This window comes from Mytilus trossulus, chromosome 14 (assembly GCF_036588685.1).
Source record: "Mytilus trossulus isolate FHL-02 chromosome 14, PNRI_Mtr1.1.1.hap1, whole genome shotgun sequence".
Classification (NCBI taxonomy): domain Eukaryota; kingdom Metazoa; phylum Mollusca; class Bivalvia; order Mytilida; family Mytilidae; genus Mytilus; species Mytilus trossulus.
The window spans coordinates 56,145,364-56,171,676 of NC_086386.1; the positions used below are offsets into that span (position 1 = coordinate 56,145,364).

General features: G+C 33.1%; 3 protein-coding genes across 3 annotated transcripts; 1 reads left to right on the forward strand and 2 right to left on the reverse strand.

Annotated features, from left to right (window-relative positions):
• The first annotated feature begins 298 nt into the window (after positions 1-298).
• Positions 299-4,716, forward strand: LOC134696495 (uncharacterized). The gene is made up of 4 exons (XM_063558326.1): positions 299-447; positions 1,892-1,958; positions 2,576-2,646; positions 3,750-4,716. The coding sequence occupies exon 4, from the start codon at positions 3,762-3,764 to the stop codon at positions 4,200-4,202; it is 441 nt and encodes a 146-aa protein (XP_063414396.1). The 5' UTR covers positions 299-447; positions 1,892-1,958; positions 2,576-2,646; positions 3,750-3,761; the 3' UTR covers positions 4,203-4,716.
• Positions 4,717-7,208: 2,492 nt separating this feature from the next.
• Positions 7,209-7,820, reverse strand: LOC134697903 (uncharacterized). The gene has a single exon (XM_063560190.1). It carries the CDS (start codon positions 7,818-7,820, stop codon positions 7,209-7,211), a length of 612 nt encoding a protein of 203 aa, XP_063416260.1.
• A 6,126-nt stretch (positions 7,821-13,946) lies between these two features.
• Positions 13,947-14,774, reverse strand: LOC134697904 (uncharacterized). Its single transcript, XM_063560191.1, has one exon. It carries the CDS (start codon positions 14,772-14,774, stop codon positions 13,947-13,949), a length of 828 nt encoding a protein of 275 aa, XP_063416261.1.
• Positions 14,775-26,313: the final 11,539 nt, after the last annotated feature.

Here is a 26,313-nt window from a genome sequence, read left to right on the forward strand (position 1 = left end):
TTCGGAAGTCAAATTAAGCTATGACTTGATTTTCACTCTTCTATAACATGTAGAAATGTTTTCAGCGACCTCGAACTGGTCCGGAACATTGCTCCAGGCAAATCCAGAGGCGGATTTAGGGGGGGGGGGGGGGGGCGCCCCCTATTTTTTTTTTTGGGGGGGGGGGGGGGAAATGATTGCTTATATAGGGAATCATTGAAGCGTGACTGGCGTGACTCGAGCGGACCCCCTCTTAGGTCAGTCAGTGGGCCCCCACTTATGAAAATTTCTGGATCCGCCACTGAAACCCGCCACTAAAGTTCATTCTTTTTATTTCAGGGCAGGTTGCTAGGCTTCACATCTAAGCTCAGAAGACTAAAGTCAGACGCAGTACCTACAGTGTTTGCTTTTGACCAAAACTGCAGAGTATACAGCAACCAACAAATAAGAAAAAGAGTGTTGAACGAGGTAAAACAACTGAGGCTTCTCTTTTAGTACTTATGATATTTTTAATAGTTATTGCTGATAAATGTTCAAATAAATGTATTTTAAAATCCAAAATTTAACAAAGGGTAATTTAAAGAATTTGTGTTTCCATAATTCGTTTACTGCAAAAATATATATTCTAGTTGAGTGCGTGTTGACACATCTTTCGGAAATATTTGTTTTATATATATATATATATATAACTCGTCTAAACATCAACCCAACAATGTTAGATCTGGAAATTTGCTTTCGCAAATTTTTGGTTCTTCCCTCGCCGGGATTCGAACCCATGCTACTGTGATATCGTGACACCAAATCGCCTGCACTGCAGCCGTCCCGCTAGACCACACGACCACCTGGGCTCTCTAAAAAAAGAGCTTTCGGTGGCCATATGTTACCTTTCCACGTCAGTTTTAACCTAGCGGCGTACTACAGTACATGATATATAAGGCATGAAGATGTTATTGTTACAGATCAGCTAAATTATCTATAGTAAAGGATCCTACAAATTAATGTAAGATACAGTCACAGAAAATAATTATATTCATAAGTACGTCTGAGTCAGTGACAACCCTACAACAGATGTATCCATCGGATCGCCATCAATGATTGTGATACATGGCTGTGTACATAATGTATATACAACTCGTCTAAACATCAACCCAACAATGTTAGATCTGTAAATTTGCTTTCGCAAATTTTTGGTTCTTCCCTCGCCGGGATTCGAACCCATGCTACTGTGATATCGTGACACCAAATCGCCTGCACTGCAGCCGTCCCGCTAGACCACACGACCACCTGGGCTCTCTAAAAAAGAGCTTTCGGTGGCCATATGTTACCTTTCCACGTCAGTTTTAATCTAGCGGCGTACTACAGTACATGATATATAAGGCATGAAGATGTTATTGTTACAGATCAGCTAAATTATCTATAGTAAAGGATCCTAGCTACAAATTAATGTAAGATACAGTCACAGAAAATAATTATATTCATAAGTACGCCTGAGTCAGTGACAACCCTACAACAGATGTATCCATCGGATCGCCATCAATGATGGTGATACATGGCTGTGTACATAATGTATATACAACTCGTCTAAACATCAACCCAACAATGTTAGATCTGTAAATTTGCTTTCCCAAATTTTTGGTTCTTCCCTCGCCGGGATTCGAACCCATGCTACTGTGATATCGTGACACCAAATCGCCTGCACTGCATTTCTAAATACAGACAAATTTATTTCAGAAGACTGCAACATTCCACTAAAAAAGAAAAAGCATATTCTGAATGCTGAAGAGGGAAATGTAAGGGGATTGGTATATATATATTGAAGCTGAAAATAAGAACGAACCTGGCCCATAGATTTTTCAGCGCAACTACGAACATACGATTGCATTTCCTTATACAGTTCATTATTTTCGTTCAGATACATGTACCAAACAACAATGGGATCATAGATAACCAACCGAAATCAGTTTTGATAGAAAGTAAAGGTAAGCATAATCTTTCAAATATTGAAATATCAGATAAGATCATTCCCTGTGGACTGCGACTCGTCCTTTTGGTCCCTCCATTTTCACTTGCTGTATTAAAATTATAACTTTGCGATATATTCCTATACATAACCGACAACCTCTTTATTTTGATTAAAAAAAATGCAGTTCCGCTTTTCATATGCATGTTGTCAGCTCGGGGTCCCCCCTGAAAAAAAAAAAGAAATGATATCGACGAAGTTTGATTGCAACTATAGAAAAAAGCAATTTTGTATCAAAGATATCATTGAAATATTTGCCACTGCACCTTGTCCGTTCAATGAATACTAACCCTTACTTCGCAGATAATGAGTGCGAATCTAGACTCCTTAGTATGAAAAAGTATAAGATCTGAGACCAATAGTCAATACACTTTGAAAAGTTAATCTTCGTGTCCTTTATTTTGCTGTTCGATATTGTTCCGGTGTCAGTTCTAATAAAATTAGTCTAAAAATGCACCCAACCCCTTAATGAAAAGCTCATCTTTTATTATTGTTTAGAAGACTTTAGTGTAATCTTTTTAGGAAATTCTCAAATGTGTTTTATTCTATTTCTAAATACAGACAAATTTATTTCAGAAGACTGCAACATTCCACTAAAAAAGAAAAAGCATATTCTGAAAGCTGAAGAGGGAAATGTAAGGGGATTGGTAAGCATTCTTTATTAACACTAGCAAATATATCATAGATATTGAGTAAGGATAGGGACACTATAATCAGTAGCTGGTCTTTATTCATACTTATAACTCTTCTATATATATAATTAAAAAGGAAGATGTGGTATGATTGCCAATGACACAACTCTCCACAGAAGACATAAATGGCACAGACATTAACAAATATAGGTCACCGTACGGCCTTCTACAATTACAATGAGCAAACCCCATACCGCATAGTCAGTTAAAAAAAACCCAGAAATGACAATGTAAAACAATTCAAACGAGAAAAACCAATGGCCTTATTTATTCGAAAAAAAACACCAAATATGTAACACATAAACAAACGACAACCACTGAATTACAGGCTCCTGGCTTGGGACAGGCACATACATACATGCACCCTTACTCTCTTTATTTTATTTCACTACCAAGTTAGAAAGGACAACAAAGAACAGCAAACTCTGATAATATTAGACTATGTTAGTGTTTCACTGTTCCGACAAGAACAATTAAGTCTCAGTGACCTACATTTCAAATTATTGTATGAGATTTCAGTAAAATCAATGAGTTTCATGTTCTTTCATATCCAATAGTTTATATGTAAATCCGTCTGAGTTAAGATTGACTCATGGCTGATCGTTGTCATGTTTATATGTACAGTATACAGGATGTTTTATTATCTACACGAAACTCATTTTAGTTATTTCTAAATGGAACACTTGGCTTTAATCCTATAAGAAATCCAGTATCCCAGTATTTCATTATTGTTTAGTAATTTAAAGACAGTTATATACAAAAATGTACAAACAAATCATTATCCCAGTGTGGAAGGAGCTTGTTACAAAAATTTAATTGTATCCCCCTTTCGCAATTTTTGGACAAAGGAAAAATTTAAAAGAAAGATCACAACTGACTGTTAGACTATTCTAGATTCGCAATGTTTAGAGAAACTTTAATCTCGAATTCAGGATTTTAATTACTTCATCCGCCCCAACCCTCATTTGTAAACTCCTTCGTCACTGAACCCTGAATCTATACTCAACTGTACAATCTAAATTTAAATGGTCAATTTAATTCCCCCATTTTTTTTTTAGTTAAAACCCATAATGGTTGACGACGGGGTTCAGACTTTATCACCACAACAACTTCAGACAGATCTCAGTACATCATCGACAGACCACAACTACTTTCAGACGACCTTATTGACACAACCACTGGATACAGCTTTTATCAGTTCCCCCCAGAAAGACCCGAATGCATCTGATGAGTCTAAGCCTTCGCCACCACCTAGTCCCGAGAAGCCTGACAGTGACTACTCTTATATACCAAGTGATAAATCCCATGAGTCCAATCAGTCCACCTCTTCCGACTCCTCACAACAAATCAGCACAGAACCAAAGTGTTTGGCTTTTGAGAGCTCCATTAGGTCATTGTTTACACGAGTCGTATGCTCAGAATGTGGAGTTGCAGTTTCTGCGGACGAATCCATGATAACCTACAATGGGACATCATTGAAAGTAAAATTCCTCTGCATGGAAGGTCATTAGACATTTTGGGAATCCCAGCCTTTAGTAACCAGCAAACCAGCTGGTAATTTGATGGTGGCAACAGCAATAGTCCTGTCCGGTGAAACATTCACAAGAATATCCCATTTTGCAGATATCCTTTCGCTGAAGTTCATTGGACCTACCCAATTCTACAGTATACAGAAGCACATAACCATCCCAGCAATTGACCAATTTTACCACATGCAAAGAGACGTTATTCTCCAGCAACTACAGGGTAAGCAGCTCATACTTGGTGGAGATGGACGCTGCGACAGTCCCGGCTTTTCAGCCAAGTATTGCACGTATACCTTCATGGACACAAAGACGGGAGTTATTCCCGATTTCAACTTAGTTCAAGTTTCAGAAACAACATCATCCAACAAGATGGAGTTGATAGGCTTCCAGCGGTCCCTAGATGGCATAGAAGCAGCAAATCTAAATGTCGGAGTGATTGTAACAGACAGACATGTACAGATTCGCCGGGCAATGTAAACAGACCACAGCGACAAAGCCCACCAGTTTGATGTTTGGCATATGTCAAAGTCCATAAAGAAAAAAATCCTAGCAATCAAGCCGAAAAAACTTCTTGCCGAAATCAAGCCATGGATACCATCCATCTGCAACCACATTTGGTGGTGCTCCAGGCAGGCTGACGGTAACCCAGACAAGATGGAAGAGACTTGGAAAAGCCTGCTGTTCCATATCTCAAACAGACACTCCTTTCCAGGAAAGATCATCACTAAATGTGGACATCCCCCACTGACTGAAGATGCACTAAGAAAGAAGAAATGGTTAAACAAAGACAGCCAATCTTATGCAGCGTTGGAAAAAGTCCTTACAGACAAACTTATCATTCGGGACATAAGTCATCTTGATCTTTCTGTCACACTGGGGCCTTAGAGACTTACCACTCCATGATGCTAAAGTATTGTCCGAAACGACTAGAATTTGAATATGCCTCTATGGTGGCCCGAACACAGCTTGCAGTTGTAGACAACAACCTGAACATTGGACGGCGACAGAAGACGAATACTAACGGGGAGCTATCCTTTTCTACGAGATGTCCAAAAAGCACCGGCAGATGGACTGCACGTAAAGTTTATGAAAAAAAAGACTACGGCTTTAAATCAGATATTCTTCAGTGCGCAGTCACAAGTCAAATGGAGGGAATCAAGAAGAAAACGACACATCAGCTGAAGTCGCTCTCCTTGCCAGCAAACATAAGTAAGGACCCTGCACCGTGTAAAGAGGACTTGGTGGACGACCACAGATCACGTTTCTCCTAAATTGAATTTGTATATCGGACACTTACCTACACTTCATATGTTGATTATTTTTTGTATTGAAGTTTTACAATTTCTATAGAGAGAGAGAGAGAGAGAGAGAGAGAGAGAGAGCCTGGCTGGTTTTCGATTGGATATCAGATTTTCTTATAATATCTCTGCATAATGATATTTCAGAGACAATGAGAGAGAGAGACAGAAAGACAGAAGAAGAGAGAGAGCGGAATATTTTGTTAATATTTTCTTTTTAAGTTTCTGTATAGTTTAAATGGATTTATCATTATTGTTTTATATACAAAGTTCATTATATTATACCGCTTATGTCATGGTCTGTTATTGTGTAATGTTATTCCGCCTGTTTTTATTGTGTAAATAAGAATAAATCTGTATAAAGATATTACACTTTTTTAGTCTCAATCAGATACTAAAAGCAATTATACATCTATGTTTTCGATTATATAAAAAAAAAAGAAGATGTGGTATATGATAGACAAGGAGACAACTCTCTACACGAGACCAAAATGACACAGAAACTAATAACTATAGATCACCGTACGACCATCCAATACAAGCATAGCTCTACCCCAAAGTCAGCTTATTGACAATATAAAACAATTCAAACGAAATTAAAAAAAAAATGCCTAATTTCTTTTAAACGAAATAAATTTATGAACGAAATACAAATAGGTAACACATTAACAAACGACAACCACTGAATTACAGACCACCGATTTGGAACAGGCACATACATAGATAATGTTAAACATGTCAGTTGGATCCCAATCCTTCCATAACCTTGTACAGCGGTGTAACAGTACAACATAAGAACGAACTATACAAACCAGTTCAAAAAGGCTTAACTCGTCAGATGGATAAAATTACAAATACTATAAATACAAGTGGAAGTTTTCGTTTTTGCAATTTGAGAGTAAATGATGTATCAAACGTTCAAGAATATGCGTGTAATATGTGTCACTGGATAAAAAAACATCATCCTCAACACCTATTTCCGTATCGGACTTCCCCTTTCAGTGACCTGCAAATTTAATAGATGATACACTTTCTAAGATTTATACGTCCAACAACGACCCACTGCTCTACATGTGTTACTAACAGCCTAAGATAGCAATTCTTTTGTTAGGTCAATTCTCTTTCGTACAATACCAGAAAACATGGAAAATAAGTTCTCTAAATTTTTACTCTGTAATTATTACCATTTTTTCGTGCGACAAACTTTATTTCTGGAGATGAGCAGACATGGGCGGAAAACAATAAAAAGACAGGTTTAATATTTGTTCATTCATTTAACATGTATAATATGAATAGCATTTAGTACACTTCGGTCTATACAAATGCAGAATATACCATGAGGGTTTGATTCGGTCAAAAGATAGAGATCTGACAAATAGATTATCACTTCGATATTGCAAGACACCCATTTATAACTTTGTACTTTGCATATCAAACTTTCGCAAAAAGATCAGTCATTTGATAGAATAAGAAGTTGTGGTTTGTTTACTTGGGAGACACGCACCCAAATGAAGTGGACTAAAGCAGATATAAAAATCACGGTATGGCCTTCAACAGTGAACAAAAGTAAAAGTATATTGTTTAATTCAACTAAATGTGAACATGAAAGAATTAAAGCAGTCATACATATATTTTATCGATACATTTAAAAAAGAATATTCAGCCTCAAATCTAGCATATGTATATTTTACAACTATTCTGAATCAGACGTGTCACTTTCACATTCTTTGAAGCCTTCATAAACACCATCTTGTGACGGAAATGCTTCCCTGATAATGTTAACAACACAAGCTGGAATAGTCACTCTTTTTCTCTTGCCAAGTGGTTGCCCTTTTCTGACCCAACAAACAAACTGACGATAAGCCATTAGTCCGCTTTGGCTGTGCGTTAGTACAAAATGTACGTCTGGAGCTCTCCCTCTATGGCGCTTGTACCTCAAAAAACTTATATAGCTGGTTTCAAGAACAACCGGGTTCAGACAAACTGTTCTGAAATCGATATTGTCACTAATGCATTCACCCAATTCAATATTACCATCAAGGAGAGAAAAATCGTGGCAACAAAGACATTCCGTCAATAACGGCATAACTATGCATTTAGTACACGGACACCAATCTGTGTTAAACTGTCGAGGGTTGCTAAGGATATCTTGATTTCTGGAACTTTCTGCAGCTTCCATTTCATGGAGCTCTTCTTCAGTATACTCTGGCTCTAGAGCGTACCCAAATTGACCATACTCGTCAAAATCTGCCTCTCTTGACGGACTGGAACCACTGTTAGTACTATCATTCTCCGAACAAGACATTTTTAGTTATGAGTTTATGATTAATTTTTGGACCATATATACACTGTCCTATAAAAACAAGCACGCACAAGTCAAAAGAAAAATATATGTGAGTAAAAGTTAATTGAATCATCAAAGTTACTATCCTTTGGTCTCGAATGTTTGTTAACTAATTAATGTGTTTTTATGGGCAAGCGCAAATCCTCATCCAAATAATAAAACCTATATGTAATAATCCCTTCCTACCACACCGAGATTAAATGCCAAGCGGTAGACATATTTCAGGTACTGATTAAGTAATTAAATGAACAATAGATAGCAATAATTAATCATAAATGTGCAAAGATTTAAAAACAAAAGTATTTTTTCTTTATTCGTACATATTATATTCCGCTTCGGTGGAGTTATTTTCAGATAGTTTCATTTATTTATTAATAAATGGCTTTCAAAAGTCTAAATGTAAGTGTTCTCGTACATTTTTTGCCTAATAAAGACAATCAAAATGCTTTGGTAAAGTTTTTTCTAGGTTCATCTTTTTATGAGACATAAATCAAGGACAAGAAATGTATATCATTTTATTCTGACACATAAATTAAGTTTCCCGTCTTTAACCGAAAATTGTTTATTTCTTAGTAAATTAACTTATTTGAATTCAAATAAATAATAGCACCAAATATAATTAAATAATTCCACGGCAATCTATTTTTATTTGTTACCAACTGGAATATGTATTTTAAATGTGTTTATTAAATGCTCCCTTGTTATATACATAATCCACTGATCCGAATAGATAGATAGATAGATAGATACTTTATTCTCTAAAAACTAGATACAAGTTTACAGAGAAACATACAATATAAATACAGACACAATAGTTAAGGTAACAAATACAGTTAATATGATGACATACATGTTTTAAAAGTAACATGTATAATTAATGATATAAGAAGGAAAAATGATCGATAAGATGCTTATGCGATTACATTTACATGGAGGGACAAACTTTTTTATTAATACACTTAATAAATAAACACAGTTTCCTTAAGACAGATTGTTTTTTACTATTAAATAATGAGCAAAATGAAATTGTATTTGGATTATTTGAAAACTTGATTTGTAGAAATACTTGTCTTTCGTTCTTCAAATGCGTACAGCAAAATAAATAATGAAATTCGTCGCCTATCTCACCGGAACTACACAACGAACATGTTCTTTCATTTCGGGCAATGTTTTGCCATCTTCCCTTTTCTATAGGTAACGAATGGTTACCTGCTCTGAATTTACATAATGTAAACAAATGTTTATCTTCAAGAATATTCAAGTAGTTCTCAAACTCCAATGTTTTTTTTATCAGTCGATAGTTTATGCATTTTGGTGAGTCTTGTATTGAAGAGTACCACGTCTGCTTGTATTGGTCGATTAGCCTCATTTTGATGCTCTGATTCAGCCACTTTGAGAAATGTCCATTTTGTTGTAGAAAAATATTTGAAAACCCGCTCGTGTTAAGGATATTTTGAACATACTTGATCCATTTAATGCTTTGATTTTTCACACAGTGTTGGTAATATGCAGTCTTGTAAATTAATGAAGACAGTTTGTTTTCGTCTGAACAAAGTTTGCACCAGAACGAAATAGTTCGGCATTTTATGCTAATGTCAAGTGGGTATCTACCCGTTTCACCATACACAATTATGCTTGGTGTTGATTTTTTCAAGCGCAAAATATGTTTTAAAAATTTCAGGTGAACTTGTTCGATGACATCATTTTTCTCAGATCCCCAGACTTCACATCCATACAGAAGGATAGGTTTAACTATTTTGTCGAACAGATCAATTTGGCATTTTATTGAAAGGTTAAATAAACGGCTTTTTTGTATAACACCATACATGGCTTTCGTTGCTTTTTCTGCAATTTTTTTCTTTGCTTTTGTAAATGTTCCGGTCCTGGCAAGATTTATACCCAAATAACTATGTCTAGATGGTTTCCTTTATACAAGAAATGTACGTTACTCTGTGGTCTTCCCTTTGAAAATATCATAACTTTTGTTTTTGCCACATTTACTTGTAATTTCCAAATATCACAATATTCACTAAATATATCTAATTGGTTTTGAAGATCGTCTTTATTCTCTGACATAAGGACGGTGTCATCAGCATAAAGTAGTATAAATAATTTTAGATACACATTTAGATCATTTTCCAAACATTCAGATATGGACGATAAGCCATTAATATTTTTGCTATTCAAATAATCTGTTAAATCATTTATATATAAAGAAAATAATAGTGGTGATAGGTTTTCACCCTGTCTAACGCCTATATTGCAAGAGAAAAATATTGAAGTTTCATTGTTATATGTTATCCGTGATTTGATGCCATTGTACATATTTACTATCACATTATACATTTTACCATTGATGTCATTCAAGTTCATTTTATACCAGAGTCCATTTCTCCAGACAGTATCGAATGCCTTTGCGAAGTCGATGAAAGCGCAGAACAGTTTTTTTCTCCGGTTTTTCATCATTTCAAAAAGACAATGTAATATGAATAAATTATCAGTGGTGGAGTAATTTTTCCTAAATCCGCTCTGATTATTATGAAGTATAGAAAAAGTTTCAATAAAAGTGGATAATCTTTCATTTAAGACAGACGTGAATAATTTCCCAAAACAGCTCAAGATCGTTATTGGTCTAAAGTTATTCGGATCCTCCACATCTCCTTTATTTTTGTACATCGGATTTATATTTCCAAGGAGCCAGCTTTCCGGTATAATTCCAGTATTAAAAATTAAATTAAACAATTTCACATATATATTTATCATTTTATCAGCTGTTGATTTTATGTATTCATTAATAATAAGGTCATCGCCACTAGCTTTATTGTTTTTAAGCTTCTTTATACATTTCAATATCTCTTCTGCTGTAATTACATCATTAATAATTTCGTTCGACTCTTTCTTTACATCGGTATCATCATGATCATTTTGTTGTGTGTTTCCATTTGCATCGTTGCTTGTTGTCTCGTTTAATTCCTTAAAGAAGTCATATAAGATTTGTATAGGTATATTTGGTTGTTTTTGTTTATGTCCACCATTCAGTAATTTCCAATATTCCTTTGGGTTTTTTGTTTTCATATTTTTCATTTTATTTCTCATTTCGATCCTATATTTTTTAATACATTTGTTTAAGGTCTTTTTATATTCTTTTTCGCTTTGGTTTTTAATTCTTTTATTTTCTTCGGATTTACACAGTCTGTATAATCTTTGAGTGCGCCTCGTCTTTTTTCTTTTTTGCCTGCATTCGTTGTCAAACCATGGTTTATTCGATTTCTCTTTTTGCGCATTGTAGGTTCTTTTATCAGATTTATCAATTTTTGGATTGTAAGTTCCAAACGTTTGTTTTGCTGCGTTGACAAATATATCACCAATATTCTTTACAGTATCATTAATATTATTCAAGTTAACATGGGCATGTGTCAGTAGATCCAAAGCATTATCAATAGTTTCAATTTTTGCAAGATCCAAGTATTCATTAAATTCATCCGCTTGGGCTAAATTCCACTTCTTAATCTGTTCTTTTTTTGGTTGGATATCCGTTCGAGGGTTACATGCAATACAGGTACATGTAGTAGTGTTGATGTTTATAGAAATGTCCAAAGGACAGTGGGCGTCAGAATATAAATTACTAAAATGTAGCACATCAGAGTTTGAAATAATATTAAGGAGGTCTGGGGTTGCTAAAAATAATCGACGGTAGCTGCATTTTTGCTTGTTAGTTTACCGGTAATGTTATCACCTATTCTTCCGTTCACAATATATACACCAGTGTATCTACATAAATCTAGGAGTAAATTACCGTAATTATTTTTCGTTTTATCCATATTTTCCCTAGTAGTAGGACATGTGAGGTTGTCAGATATGTGCAGACTATTTTCTTCAAAAATGGATGAATCGATGAGAATATCGTCAAAATCGTTGTGTTCATTTGATACATGATCTAGGTCTATCGATGTTCTGCTGTTAAAATCACCGGCTAAGCATACATATTTATATCGAGAAGAATATTCTAAAATATCATTTTCAATTTCCCGAAAAGAAGTTTTTTTCTCCGGTTTTTCATCATTTCAAAAAGACAATGTAATATGAATAAATTATCAGTGGTGGAGTAATTTTTCCTAAATCCGCTCTGATTATTATGAAGTATAGAAAAAGTTTCAATAAAAGTGGATAATCTTTCATTTAAGACAGACGTGAATAATTTCCCAAAACAGCTCAAGATCGTTATTGGTCTAAAGTTATTCGGATCCTCCACATCTCCTTTATTTTTGTACATCGGATTTATATTTCCAAGGAGCCAGCTTTCCGGTATAATTCCAGTATTAAAAATTAAATTAAACAATTTCACATATATATTTATCATTTTATCAGCTGTTGATTTTATGTATTCATTAATAATAAGGTCATCGCCACTAGCTTTATTGTTTTTAAGCTTCTTTATACATTTCAATATCTCTTCTGCTGTAATTACATCATTAATAATTTCGTTCGACTCTTTCTTTACATCGGTATCATCATGATCATTTTGTTGTGTGTTTCCATTTGCATCGTTGCTTGTTGTCTCGTTTAATTCCTTAAAGAAGTCATATAAGATTTGTATAGGTATATTTGGTTGTTTTTGTTTATGTCCACCATTCAGTAATTTCCAATATTCCTTTGGGTTTTTTGTTTTCATATTTTTCATTTTATTTCTCATTTCGATCCTATATTTTTTAATACATTTGTTTAAGGTCTTTTTATATTCTTTTTCGCTTTGGTTTTTAATTCTTTTATTTTCTTCGGATTTACACAGTCTGTATAATCTTTGAGTGCGCCTCGTCTTTTTTCTTTTTTGCCTGCATTCGTTGTCAAACCATGGTTTATTCGATTTCTCTTTTTGCGCATTGTAGGTTCTTTTATCAGATTTATCAATTTTTGGATTGTAAGTTCCAAACGTTTGTTTTGCTGCGTTGACAAATATATCACCAATATTCTTTACAGTATCATTAATATTATTCAAGTTAACATGGGCATGTGTCAGTAGATCCAAAGCATTATCAATAGTTTCAATTTTTGCAAGATCCAAGTATTCATTAAATTCATCCGCTTGGGCTAAATTCCACTTCTTAATCTGTTCTTTTTTTGGTTGGATATCCGTTCGAGGGTTACATGCAATACAGGTACATGTAGTAGTGTTGATGTTTATAGAAATGTCCAAAGGACAGTGGGCGTCAGAATATAAATTACTAAAATGTAGCACATCAGAGTTTGAAATAATATTAAGGAGGTCTGGGGTTGCTAAAAATAATCGACGGTAGCTGCATTTTTGCTTGTTAGTTTACCGGTAATGTTATCACCTATTCTTCCGTTCACAATATATACACCAGTGTATCTACATAAATCTAGGAGTAAATTACCGTAATTATTTTTCGTTTTATCCATATTTTCCCTAGTAGTAGGACATGTGAGGTTGTCAGATATGTGCAGACTATTTTCTTCAAAAATGGATGAATCGATGAGAATATCGTCAAAATCGTTGTGTTCATTTGATACATGATCTAGGTCTATCGATGTTCTGCTGTTAAAATCACCGGCTAAGCATACATATTTATATCGAGAAGAATATTCTAAAATATCATTTTCAATTTCCCGAAAAGAATCGGAGGAACTGTATCGTGTATTTTCAGGTGGAATGTAAACCGAACCAAGAATAACATCGTCGTCTAATTTAGTGTATTGGGATGAAATATTAATCCACATGACAAAATTACTCTCATTTTCTATAAGTCGGACATATTTTGAAATCTCATCTTTATAGGAAATTATTAGGCCGCCTGATCTTCTATTTGATAAGCTGAATCTGTTTTTCATTTTGAAAGTATAGCCAGGTAGGGATAGGTGGTCGCAGTTGTCGGTTTTGGTTTCTTGAAAACATATAATATCGTATTTGGTTATAAGGTCAATAAATTCGGGATATTTCATTCTTGTCTTAATTCCACATACATTTAAACATAATATTTTTAAATTTCTAATTTTAAATTCACTGCAATTTAGCATACACTGTTTATGATTCAAAGTTTTTGTATTAAAATTTGTACCTCCGGCGATTTCCTATGACGATGAGCCAGTTCTAAATCTCTTGTTCGGCCTACTTTCAGTATCATTATTTTCCTTTGGGGATGTCTGGCTTTCCTCTGTTATGGTTTTGGAATTATAAACTTTACCTTCAATAATTAATTTGTCCCGTATCAAACTAACTCTTTTCCCATTTCTTTTCGCTTCTTTCATGACAGGATATAATTTTCTTCTCCGTTCTTCAATTTCGATTGGAAATTGTAAGTTCATCCCAAACTGAGGTTTTTCTTTTAACTTTGGCCCTGCTTCTAAAACTTTTCGTAGGTCAGCAAAATATACGAATTTTGCTACAATAAGCCTTGGTTTTCCCTTATTTTTGTCTGCTCTACCAAACCTATGGATATTTCCAAACTGTATATCTTTTTTAATTGAAAGTTCGTTCGAAATGAAGTTCTGAATGACGATTTTGGTATCTTCCTCGGGTTTCTCCTCAATCCCACTAAAAACAAGGTTATTTTGCATTGACCTGCATTGCAGGTCTATAATTTTCTCCTGCAAATCGGACACATTTACTTTGTTAGCGGCGTTACAGGCATCTTTAATTTCATAGATATCTCTCTTAGCCTCCGTTAGTTCTTTTTTAAATTCCCCTGCATCTTTTTCTAATGTATTGGTTCGTTTTTTTACATTATCAACTTCTTTTTCAATGCTTGTTACTTTTCTTGTAAGCTCGCTAAGTTTTCTATCAATGCTTTCTATTTTATCTGTTCTTCCTTCAATAACACTTAATCGATGGTCAATTTTAGTAAGAAGTTCAACAATATCTTCTTCCATATTCTGATTACCAGCATTGGACTCCATCATTTTGTTTTGACGTTATAACTCTAGATATTGCGGGATTTTTTTCAAAATTAAAGCAAATTGTCTTACGTTGCTAAGAAAACTCGATAGAACAATAGGAAAATGGCGGCGTTCGATGGCGACGTTGTTGGATTAAAAAATAATTTCAATTTATCTCGATAGGAATAGGAATAAATGTCACAAAAACAATCCAATTGATAAATACTTACTTTAAGTTCCTTCTGCCACTTTTCTGGATCTTCGCTTAGCAGTTTTAATACTTATTTTCGTAATTTTCGGGAGAGCAAATTTTTCGCAGCTGCTTGGTTACCTCTACATACGTTTATCAACAGTCACACCTGGCAAGGTGTGCCCTAGAGGCGTGGTTAATACCGATTAAGCGCAAATAACAATTTACCTTTCACCAAGCCATCTACGAGTTTTGCCACAGAACCGTGAATACACACATCGTATAAACCTCGTCAGAGAAGAGATAGAAAAAGGTGAATAATAGTACACCAAAATATTGTTTTTACAGATTATTATACTTAAATTTGTTCACCTTATCAGTCCGAAAATGCATTAATTAAAAATAAATTTATAATTTTTTGTGTTGTCTACAAAAATAAATCGAATATATAAGTTTAACATAGGAAATTTATCTCATGAATGTGTACAATTACACGTCTGTGCGTTTTATCTTCTTATTATCGGATGGTTATTAGATCAAGCATAAGTTATTGGCGCGCTTACGTTTACGTTAAAATATGATTAATAAACAAGACTTTTAATGATTATATTTTAAATCCCGGCATGCAAAAACCAGGAGAAAACGTCACGACCTACAGGAAGTAGTTAATATGTTTTCATTAATTATTGAATTTCTCCTTTATTACTGCATATATATCGATAAAACTTTGTGAATATATATATTATGTCATAATGAACATATTTAAACCATAAGTAAAAAATCGCGAATTTTCCTTTTAAAATAAACATTCTAGTCTTAAAAGATCATACGACAAACAATAATGATCATTTGAGAGGAAAAAATACGTTTTTGGCAGTTAAATAATGGTTACCATAGAAACAAGTGAATCTGAGACACTATTTGAGGTAAAAAAAAAAAAAAACATGATATTCCTTCATCTATACTATTAAACGAGAAGACCTCATTTTGTTTGTCGCTTCTCTTCCCTCCACGATAAATTAATCATCATGCCTCTGTGTTCTATAGGTAACATGCATAGTCGCATTTGTCATCCTTTCTTATGATTATTCAGGTTTAGTTATTTTTGGAGAAAAACGACAAAAAAGGTGTCATACCACCAATTAAAAGTCCCTATCTGTTCAACCAAATTTTGCAAATTTCATAGCTCTCTAAATATTTTACCTTAAGTTTAACTTCATATAAACTAGGTATATCCTGAATCGTACAGATGTCACCTTTCTGCATGCCAATTTTCAGCATACATTCAAAATCATATAAGAAAGAAGAGAGGTTTCCAAAGGAGGTACCACTAAAATAACCCCTGGTTTTCTGGAAATCTTAAATTAGTATACTATGGAGCGCATTTATCCTCAATTTTTAATGCAAACTCATAGACAGGTAAATTTTAGCTCAAAATTGTCTTAATATATTTCTCTTTTAACAAAAGTTTCATTTCTGCAAATTTGTTGGTTAGTTTAGGTGAACGATGACATCAAATGCACTATTTTTTGTCCGAGTAGACCTATTATCCCATACGTTCTAAATTTGAGGGAGTAATTGGTGGTATGACACCTAAAGAGACATTTTTTTCCCTTCAAAATTGATTAAACTCTGTTTTTATCTTTATATAGGAGTTATGAGTAAAATTCCAAGATTTTTTTTTATTTCGATGAGCGGTTATTGAAATTTTTGAAAAATAGTCATAGTATCATCCCTTAGCCACAACTGTTACAGTAAATTTTTATCTTAATTCTTGGTTTGTGTAGTGCAAAGGAAAACCATTTCTTGAAGTAATAAAAGACTTTAAATCTAAAATTTCTTCACACAAAGTCTCTAAGCATTTGTTGCAGTTCTTAAACCTCTAATTACTTATGCCAAACAAAATATCAATTGAATTTTATTTCAAGTTAAATTTGAATTTTTTGAGAAAAAAAATTGAAATTTGTCTTTTTTAATGAAATAAATAGGTGTTCAGACTCTAAACTTTGGCAAAAGGCAACAAAAAACAAAATTCAACATCTTAACAGTAATTTTATTCAACATATTGTAGAAATCTTATTGATTTATGTCCCCAGGTCACATCTTTATCAGCAGGTATAATATCTTTGGATTTACAACTTTCACAGGGGGTGTCAAAAATAGCTATAAATAGTCAAATGTATCCAATTTCCTGTTTCCAAATGCATATCAAATTATAATAATGTATTTTAATAGCTTTCATAGCTAAAAATCTAAGCTTTAAGTGTAGTTTAGGCAAATCTGTTGCAAGAAAATGGCTCGAAAGAGGAAGGCTCTATCTAAAAAATTTGGCTTTCAGAAAGGACACATCCCACCTGCCAAGGGTAAGAAATTAAAGTTTGAACCTAAAATTGAACCTGAACCTTTTATTCGGCTCCCATATACTGTTTTCAGTCTAGAGTTTCACATAAAAGTTCTAAAGTCCTTGAAGTTCATGATGTTGAGCAATCTGCCTGTCCTCCTATGCTGCTGCGGCCGCGTCCCAAATTTCCTAAACAGATTGATGAATATTTGGATCCAACAGTCCCCGATCCTGATAATCATACATATAAACACTATGTTCCATCTCTAGTGAGTGTCATGTGGAATTCTGCAATTAAAAAACATGCATTTGAGTATAATAGTTGTGATGGTGACCTAGATTTTGACAGATTAAAATGTGTAAAATGTGGTTTTGTTGGTCAATTTCACAAACGTTTTTATGAGGTTAATTCCCCTGCACCTGGTAGAAAGGCTGCAACCATTAATATGGGCATACAGGCAGGCTTAATGACTACAACTATTTCAAACAAGAGTTTTCGAGATATCACTCTCAAATGTAATGTTATTCCCGCAAAGTTATCAGGTATGCAAAAGCTGGACAATAAAGTTGGATTAGTTATTGAAAATGTTAACCGACAAGACATGAAAGATATAAGGGAAAGTCTTGTCGCTGAAAATGAAATGGTCGGTTATGCTAACCCTTTCTTAGTAAATGTTGAAACAGATGGGCGATACAACAACCCAATATATAATAGTGATGTCACTGCGTTCCAAGCTGGAACCCAAGTTGTACAAACAATGGTTGAGAATAACACTAAATTAAAACAAATTGTTAGTGTATATACTGGTAATAGGTATTGCCAAGTTGCATCAAAGTTAAGAAATAAAGGCATTGAGGTATTGTGTCCAAATCATGCGGGACATTGTTCGGCAAATTTAGCAGAAGATTCAGTAATCGGAAATGAAACTGAATATGCTAGACAATGCACAATTGAACTAAATGATAACCTAAAAATTGCTAATAACATGTTCTTGGATTAATTTGCACTTCTTATAAGTGCAAATTGGAACCACACTTATTTTTGTCGTAGAATCATCAAATTTGGCAAAAATGTACCTCTGGGGATAAATAACACAATACAAAAATAATTTGATATGGCTCGCCCGGTTCTGCAACTGGAGCAATTTGTAAAGCGGTTGAGTACAGGAACCCTGATGAGTCCAAAATGATGAGTCCTCTATGGAGAAAGAAAATCCTGTAGGATTTTCAAACAAAGTGTTAAATCCGATAGGATTTTTTTATCCTATAGGATTATCATGAAAGACTTTTTGTCAGAAACTAATGTCCCTGAAGGCTATTCTTTGACCTATTAAATTTTTAATAGTCTTCAAATTTCAACAAAATTCCGCGTAAGGGACCACAACTTGGAAATGGAGATAGTTTTTTATAAATAAAAAATCAAAGAGAACACAGAGTGTGTAAAGTTTTAAAATTTTTGATGGATAGGAACATTTTTTCTCCATTGCCAAATCAACTGTAATATTAGCACTCATACCACTAATTATATTTATATCTATTTTCAGCATAGAATATCTCTATTATTGTTATTGTCGACATTTCTATTACATTTTCTTGATAAAACTTTTTAATACATGTATAAACATTTTAACAAGCTCACCATATTCTAATTTAAGAGTTGGCGCCCATCAAAGCCATGCACACGAAAATATTTATAGGAAGAGAAATAAAACAAAAGCAAAATGATTTGTCCTTTTAATCTCTAAAATTATCAGCAATAATGATTTTTTTTTTAAGTTTTAGTTACGAATGATATTCTAGCCTAACGTGTTGATGTGTCTGTTGTCAGAGATGCACATAGACCTAGGTGAACAATACTGTCTTTAGTTACATCTAGTTACATCTAGTGTTTAGTTCCATAAAATTTCAGTTATTATCAAATTTTGTTGAAGAATTTATTGGTGAAAGTTAATGTCGGCTTCATATCTTGACTTACATCTAGAAATTGACAAAGAGGGTCGGTTGAAGACAAAACTTTACGACAAAAGAGATGATTTCAGCTTTCCCATTGTGAACTTTCCATTTCTAAGTAGCAACATTCCAGCAGCACCTGCATACGGGGTATATATCTCCCAATTGATACGATATTCCCGTGCTTGCATTTCCTATCATGATTTTCTTGATAGAGGGTTACTGCTCACAAGGAAGCTATTAAACCAAGAGTTCCAAATGGTGAAGTTGAAATCATCCCTTCGTAAATTTTACGGACGCCATCACGAGTTGGTTGACCGTTATGGAATAACCGTTTCACAAATGATATCGGATATGTTCCTTACGTCGTAACTACAATCCCCTTCCCTTTCATGAATTTGACCTACCGAATTAGACTATTTACCGGATTTGTAATCACATAAGCAACACGACGGGTGCCGCATGTGGAGCAGGATCTGCTTACCCTTCCGGAGCACCTGAGATCACCCCTAGTTTTTGGTGGGGTTCGTGTTGTTTATTCTTTGGTTTTCCATGTTGTGTCATGTGTACTATTGTTTTTCTGTTTGTCTTTTTCATTTTTAGCCATGGCGTTGTCAGTTTGTTTTAGATTTACGAGTTTGACTGTCCCTTTGGTGTCTTTCGTCCCTCTTTTAATGTAAATGTTCAGTTGCAAATACTACATGCATATTGAGGACACAATCGAAGAAGTATGGTTACTGGCAAATCTATCCAGGCATCTCCACAATAAAAATATCTTTACGGATAGCAAGCTATACTAAATAAAAAAATAAAAAACACTTAATATGTACGATTTTCAAAGTTGTTTAAGTAATTGTAGTGTATTGGATATACCCGTTGGACGCATGTTTCTGTCTTGTCATTACTTTAAATGAAAAGCTGGTGGTATTCTTAGCCCCAACACCATGTGTTGTTTTAAAATTGCTTCTGATTTTATTCACAGTTTTTGTTCAGATGGTGTCACAGTCATGTCTCAGTACCTAACAAGTCGGTTGAGTACAGGAACCCTGATGAATCCAAAATGATGAGTCCTCTATGCAGAAAGAAAATTCCGCACATAGAGGCGGGCCTCTTTTGGTCACTAAACAATAATGTATAATAGTTCAGTGAAATGGTTGCTACACTAAACACTAAAATGCACTTTTGAACTTAAATTGAAAAAAAGCACATGAGATTACCAAAGGATAAAGGTTTCTGCTTTGAGACAGGCGATGGATGTATACTCATGACTTTTGATATCTCAACCGGCCCCTATTCCTTTAGCAAATGAGGAATAAATAACCACAATGAGAAAACTCGATTTAAAAGAAGCCAGAGTCAGTTGTAGAAATAGGTTACAGAAGAAACTACGCAAATGGCAATAATAAACATAAAATAACATACGGACCAGTAGGTCCGAGACCACCGTTGTTATTTGTAACTTTTCTTTCCATTTAAAGTACTTTGAATACATATGTAAGGATTATTTATAACCAAAAAGCTTCACAAATTTAAAATTGCTGGAAAATATTACATCTTCATGTAAGGTTCCCCTTCATTGAAAAACCTAAATTTTTAGGCGCATGCTCATATAAATTTGACTTTTGAATAATTATGCAAAGTCTGATAAATCAAATGAGTACTCTATTGCTTTTAGTGCATGATAAGTTATATATTAAGGCATTTAAAAAGTATTTTTTTGCAATATTTTAATTTTTAAAGCCCCAAATGTTGATAGTTGAAATTTTTCAATTTTAACGTCAAAATTTTACACGCAAAGATGAGTATAGAACTTAACGTAATGTCTATAATATACATTATTTTGTCATGAAACTTTGTAAGCAGTGTTATAATACATTAAGCTTTGTTCATACCAAGTTTTTTTTAAGATTTGTCAACTCTTTCTACCCTAAGAGATGAAATCTGTAAATATAGAATTTGTACTCTGGCAACTTCCCTAAATGATTTGATGGTGTCAACTTGTCAAATAGCATGAAACTAAAGGATTTAAACTTTTATTTTATAGAATTTCTGCAAAAACGACCAATTTTGGCATTTTATGGTCAAAATAGGCATTTTATAACTTTTTCAATATTGATGCATATATGGCATCCTGACTCTCTATCTGACAGGTTTTTATGTGTCAATATTTGTCTTTCTATGCCTTTATCTGCTTCTTTAACTTATTTATGAACTCTGAATCTACAGAAAAGAAGTTTATCTCAGATAAAATGTGGAAAATGTGTTGTATAAATGACCCTTGTCTAACGCCTTGTTTGGATAAAGTCAATAGTGGGCAGCTTGGTATATAAAATTTGATGTCCATATTAGAGACCTCACTAAATTTGTATCAAATGCACTTTACAATGTCTATTGTACCTGTTCCATTTCACATAATATATTTCTTTTCTTCTGTAGGATAGCAAGTGGTTTAAATATAAGACTGTTGAGAATAAATTGCATGCAAGTTTTTCCCTAAAAAGGCAAAAATCTTTGTTTCAGCCCATACTGCTTGGAAGAAAAGTTAATTGCAAGAGGCTTTTTGTGCTCAGATTTGTTGTATCATGTCACATGAGTATAGAAATGATAAAAAAAGACACAATTTTTTATTTCTTATAGCCTCAATATGCATTTTTTAATGTAAATATGTGGCACAGCCTAAATTGACCCTAAATTTTTTCCTGTCTTACTTGGCCTCAGACCCTTTTAAACTAATATGATATGTTATTTGTAACTTTTCTTTCCATTTAAAGTACTTTGAATACATATGTAAGGATTATTTATAACCAAAAAGCTTCACAAATTTAAAATTGCTGGAAAATATTACATCTTCATGTAAGGCCCCCCTTCATTGAAAAACCTAAATTTTTAGGCGCAGGCTCATATAAATTTGACTTTTGAATAATTATGCAAAGTCTGATAAATCAAATGAGTACTCTATTGCTTTTAGTACATGATAAGTTATATATTAAGGCATTTAAAAAGTATTTTTTTGCAATATTTTAATTTTTAAAGCCCCAAATGTTGATAGTTGAAATTTTTCAATTTTCACGTCAAAATTTTACACGCAAAGATGAGTATAGAACTTAACTTAATGTCTATAATATACATTCTATTGTCATGAAACTTTGTAAGCAGTGTTATAATACATTAAGCTTTGTTCATACCAAGTTTTTTTAAGATTTGTCAACTCTTTCTACCCTATTATAAGAGGTGAAATCTGTAATTATAGAATTTGTACTCTGGCAACTTCCCTAAATGATTTGATGGTGTCAACTTGTCAAATAGCATGAAACTAAAGGATTTAAACTTTTATTTTATAGAATTTCTGCAAAAACGACCAATTTTGGCATTTTATGGTCAAAATAGGCATTTTATAACTTTTTCAATATTGATGCATATATGGCATCCTGACTCTCTATCTGACAGGTTTTTATGTGTCAATATTTGTCTTTCTATGCCTTTATCTGCTTCTTTAACTTATTTATGAACTCTGAATCTACAGAAAAGAAGTTTATCTCAGATAAAATGTGCAAAATGTGTTGTATAAATGACCCTTGTCTAACGCCTTGTTTGGATAAAGTCAATAGTGGGCAGCTTGGTATATAAAATTTGATGTCCATATTAGAGACCTCACTAAATTTGTATCAAATGCACTTTACAATGTCTATTGTACCTGTTCCATTTCACATAATATATTTCTTTTCTTCTGTAGGATAGCAAGTGGTTTAAATATAAGACTGTTGAGAATAAATTGCATGCAAGTTTTTCCCTAAAAAGGCAAAAATCTTTGTTTCAGCCCATACTGCTTGTAAGAAAAGTTAATTGCAAGAGGCTTTTTGTGCTCAGATTTGTTGTATCATGTCACATGAGTATAGAAATGATATAAAAGACACAATTTTTTATTTCTTATAGCCTCAATATGCCTTTTTAATGTAAATATGTGGCACAGCCTAAATTGACCCTAAATTTTTTCCTGTCTTACTTGGCCTCAGACCCTTTTAAACTAATATGATATGTTATTTGTAACTTTTCTTTCCATTTAAAGTACTTTGAATACATATGTAAGGATTATTTATAACCAAAAAGCTTCACAAATTTAAAATTGCTGGAAAATATTACATCTTCATGTAAGGCCCCCCTTCATTGAAAAACCTAAATTTTTAGGCGCAGGCTCATATAAATTTGACTTTTGAATAATTATGCAAAGTCTGATAAATCAAATGAGTACTCTATTGCTTTTAGTACATGATAAGTTATATATTAAGGCATTTAAAAAGTATTTTTTTGCAATATTTTAATTTTTAAAGCCCCAAATGTTGATAGTTGAAATTTTTCAATTTTCACGTCAAAATTTTACACGCAAAGATGAGTATAGAACTTAACTTAATGTCTATAATATACATTCTATTGTCATGAAACTTTGTAAGCAGTGTTATAATACATTAAGCTTTGTTCATACCAAGTTTTTTTAAGATTTGTCAACTCTTTCTACCCTATTATAAGAGGTGAAATCTGTAATTATAGAATTTGTACTCTGGCAACTTCCCTAAATGATTTGATGGTGTCAACTTGTCAAATAGCATGAAACTAAAGGATTTAAACTTTTATTTTATAGAATTTCTGCAAAAACGACCAATTTTGGCATTTTATGGTCAAAATAGGCATTTTATAACTTTTTCAATATTGATGCATATATGGCATCCTGACTCTCTATCTGACAGGTTTTTATGTGTCAATATTTGTCTTTCTATGCCTTTATCTGCTTCTTTAACTTATTTATGAACTCTGAATCTACAGAAAAGAAGTTTATCTCAGATAAAATGTGGAAAATGTGTTGTATAAATGACCCTTGTCTAACGCCTTGTTTGGATAAAGTCAATAGTGGGCAGCTTGGTATATAAAATTTGATGTCCATATTAGAGACCTCGCTAAATTTGTATCAAATGCACTTTACAATGTCTATTGTACCTGTTCCATTTCACATAATATATTTCTTTTCTTCTGTAGGATAGCAAGTGGTTTAAATATAAGACTGTTGAGAATAAATTGCATGCAAGTTTTTCCCTAAAAAGGCAAAAATCTTTGTTTCAGCCCATACTGCTTGTAAGAAAAGTTAATTGCAAGAGGCTTTTTGTGCTCAGATTTGTTGTATCATGTCACATGAGTATAGAAATGATATAAAAGACACAATTTTTTATTTCTTATAGCCTCAATATGCCTTTTTAATGTAAATATGTGGCACAGCCTAAATTGACCCTAAATTTTTTCCTGTCTTACTTGGCCTCAGACCCTTTTAAACTAATATGATATGTTATTTGTAACTTTTCTTTCCATTTAAAGTACTTTGAATACATATGTAAGGATTATTTATAACCAAAAAGCTTCACAAATTTAAAATTGCTGGAAAATATTACATCTTCATGTAAGGCCCCCCTTCATTGAAAAACCTAAATTTTTAGGCGCAGGCTCATATAAATTTGACTTTTGAATAATTATGCAAAGTCTGATAAATCAAATGAGTACTCTATTGCTTTTAGTACATGATAAGTTATATATTAAGGCATTTAAAAAGTATTTTTTTGCAATATTTTAATTTTTAAAGCCCCAAATGTTGATAGTTGAAATTTTTCAATTTTCACGTCAAAATTTTACACGCAAAGATGAGTATAGAACTTAACTTAATGTCTATAATATACATTCTATTGTCATGAAACTTTGTAAGCAGTGTTATAATACATTAAGCTTTGTTCATACCAAGTTTTTTTAAGATTTGTCAACTCTTTCTACCCTATTATAAGAGGTGAAATCTGTAATTATAGAATTTGTACTCTGGCAACTTCCCTAAATGATTTGATGGTGTCAACTTGTCAAATAGCATGAAACTAAAGGATTTAAACTTTTATTTTATAGAATTTCTGCAAAAACGACCAATTTTGGCATTTTATGGTCAAAATAGGCATTTTATAACTTTTTCAATATTGATGCATATATGGCATCCTGACTCTCTATCTGACAGGTTTTTATGTGTCAATATTTGTCTTTCTATGCCTTTATCTGCTTCTTTAACTTATTTATGAACTCTGAATCTACAGAAAAGAAGTTTATCTCAGATAAAATGTGGAAAATGTGTTGTATAAATGACCCTTGTCTAACGCCTTGTTTGGATAAAGTCAATAGTGGGCAGCTTGGTATATAAAATTTGATGTCCATATTAGAGACCTCACTAAATTTGTATCAAATGCACTTTACAATGTCTATTGTACCTGTTCCATTTCACATAATATATTTCTTTTCTTCTGTAGGATAGCAAGTGGTTTAAATATAAGACTGTTGAGAATAAATTGCATGCAAGTTTTTCCCTAAAAAGGCAAAAATCTTTGTTTCAGCCCATACTGCTTGTAAGAAAAGTTAATTGCAAGAGGCTTTTTGTGCTCAGATTTGTTGTATCATGTCACATGAGTATATAAATGATAAAAAAGACACAATTTTTTATTTCTTATAGCCTCAATATGCATTTTTTAATGTAAATATGTGACACAGCGCCTAAATTGACCCTAAATTTTTTCCTGTCTTACTTGGCCTCAGACCCTTTTAAACTAATATGATATGTTATTTGTAACTTTTCTTTCCATTTAAAGTACTTTGAATACATATGTAAGGATTATTTATAACCAAAAAGCTTCACAAATTTAAAATTGCTGGAAAATATTACATCTTCATGTAAGGCCCCCCTTCATTGAAAAACCTAAATTTTTAGGCGCAGGCTCATATAAATTTGACTTTTGAATAATTATGCAAAGTCTGATAAATCAAATGAGTACTCTATTGCTTTTAGTACATGATAAGTTATATATTAAGGCATTTAAAAAGTATTTTTTTGCAATATTTTAATTTTTAAAGCCCCAAATGTTGATAGTTGAAATTTTTCAATTTTAACGTCAAAATTTTACACGCAAAGATGAGTATAGAACTTAACGTAATGTCTATAATATACATTCTATTGTCATGAAACTTTGTAAGCAGTGTTATAATACATTAAGCTTTGTTCATACCAAGTTTTT

Bases quoted from the DNA above. Each gene is read 5' to 3' on its own strand.
- LOC134697904 (XM_063560191.1), bottom strand. From the start codon at position 14,774: ATGATGGAGTCCAATGCTGGTAATCAGAATATGGAAGAAGATATTGTT.
- LOC134696495 (XM_063558326.1), top strand. From the start codon at position 3,762: ATGGTTGACGACGGGGTTCAGACTTTATCACCACAACAACTTCAGACA.
- LOC134697903 (XM_063560190.1), bottom strand. From the start codon at position 7,820: ATGTCTTGTTCGGAGAATGATAGTACTAACAGTGGTTCCAGTCCGTCA.